General features: G+C 62.0%; 1 protein-coding gene across 1 annotated transcript in view; it reads left to right on the forward strand.

Annotated features, from left to right (window-relative positions):
* Itpr3 (inositol 1,4,5-trisphosphate receptor type 3) overlaps positions 1-1,249 on the forward strand; it is an 82,953-nt gene that overhangs the window by 57,334 nt on the left and 24,370 nt on the right. The window contains 2 exon segments of the mRNA XM_033766386.1: positions 1-117; positions 1,023-1,248. The exon segment at positions 1-117 is cut by the window's left edge and continues 26 nt beyond it. Of these exon segments, the coding sequence (XP_033622277.1) occupies positions 1-117; positions 1,023-1,248 (343 nt within the window).

Here is a 1,249-nt window from a genome sequence, read left to right on the forward strand (position 1 = left end):
GGTGTGGCTCACGTGGACCGACAAGAACAACGAGCACCACGAGCGGAGCGTGCGGCAGCTGGCCCAGGAAGCGCGGGCGGGCAATGCCCACGACGAGAACGTGCTCAGCTACTACAGGTGCTGCGGGGAGCGGGGGTCGGCCAGGCTCGGCCCGGGGGCTCTGGGAGGCTGCGGCAGGAGCACTGCAAGTTCAAGCCCAGCCCGGGCAGCTTGGCGACTTAGTGAAACACAAGGAGAAGAGTTGGAGATGTAGCTCAGTGTGAAGGCCCTGGGTCCAATCCCAGCACCACACACACACACACACACACACACACGCACCTGATCCGATGCCGGGTATCCGGCCGTCCCTCCAACTGCCCACCCTATAGCAGGCACTTCTGGGCTCCCACCCGGCCCCTCATCCGCACCTCCTGCCATCCCCTTGTAACGGGGGAAACAAGCACAGCGAGGTCACAGCTCGGGGTGAGCTGCGGTTCCCACCCAGGTGTCGGGCAGCCGAGCCCGCTGGAGGAGCAGTGTGACGTCGCCCCTCCCTGTCCCCGTTCCACCTCCCCATCTGGGCCGCCCAGCCCACTCCCGGGCCCCCTTTCCGTGCAGACCTGTCCTGGCTGGGCCAGGGCGTCCTGAGCCGGACGGGACAGCCGCACAGATCCTCACACACGTCGGCTGCCTTCCGCCTCCGCCTCCGGTGCTTCCTGTCGCAGTGGCCAGTGCGTAGCCTTGGCCAAGTCCTTCACTGAGCTTCGTCTCCACTCTAAAAGAATATTTCCCTGTCTTGCAAGCGAAACGTCCTGAGTTTGATTTCTGGTACAAAAAAAAAAAAAAGACTTTAAAAGTCCTCATTTCAAAACAGGGCCTTGATAAGTTGCCAGGTTGCTCAGGCTGGGCTCAAATTTGCAATGCTCCTGCCTCAGCCTCCTAGAGCCTTGGCTACTCAATGACTCTGGGCCCTTACCAAACACATCCAAGTGCTGGCTGCCCCCACAGCCTTGCCTGCTGGGTCCTCACCTTCCTGCCCGTAGGTACCAGCTGAAGCTCTTCGCCCGCATGTGTCTGGACCGCCAGTACCTGGCCATTGACGAGATCTCCCAGCAGCTGGGCGTGGACCTCATCTTCCTGTGCATGGCGGATGAGATGCTGCCCTTTGACCTGCGCGCCTCCTTCTGCCACCTGATGCTGCACGTGCACGTGGACCGCGACCCCCAGGAGCTGGTCACGCCTGTCAAGTTCGCCCGCCTGTGGACCGAGA

Source organism: Fukomys damarensis, unplaced genomic scaffold (assembly GCF_012274545.1).
Source record: "Fukomys damarensis isolate Sample0158 unplaced genomic scaffold, DMR_v1.0_HiC HiC_scaffold_20, whole genome shotgun sequence".
In the NCBI taxonomy this organism is placed as follows: Eukaryota; Metazoa; Chordata; class Mammalia; order Rodentia; family Bathyergidae; genus Fukomys; species Fukomys damarensis.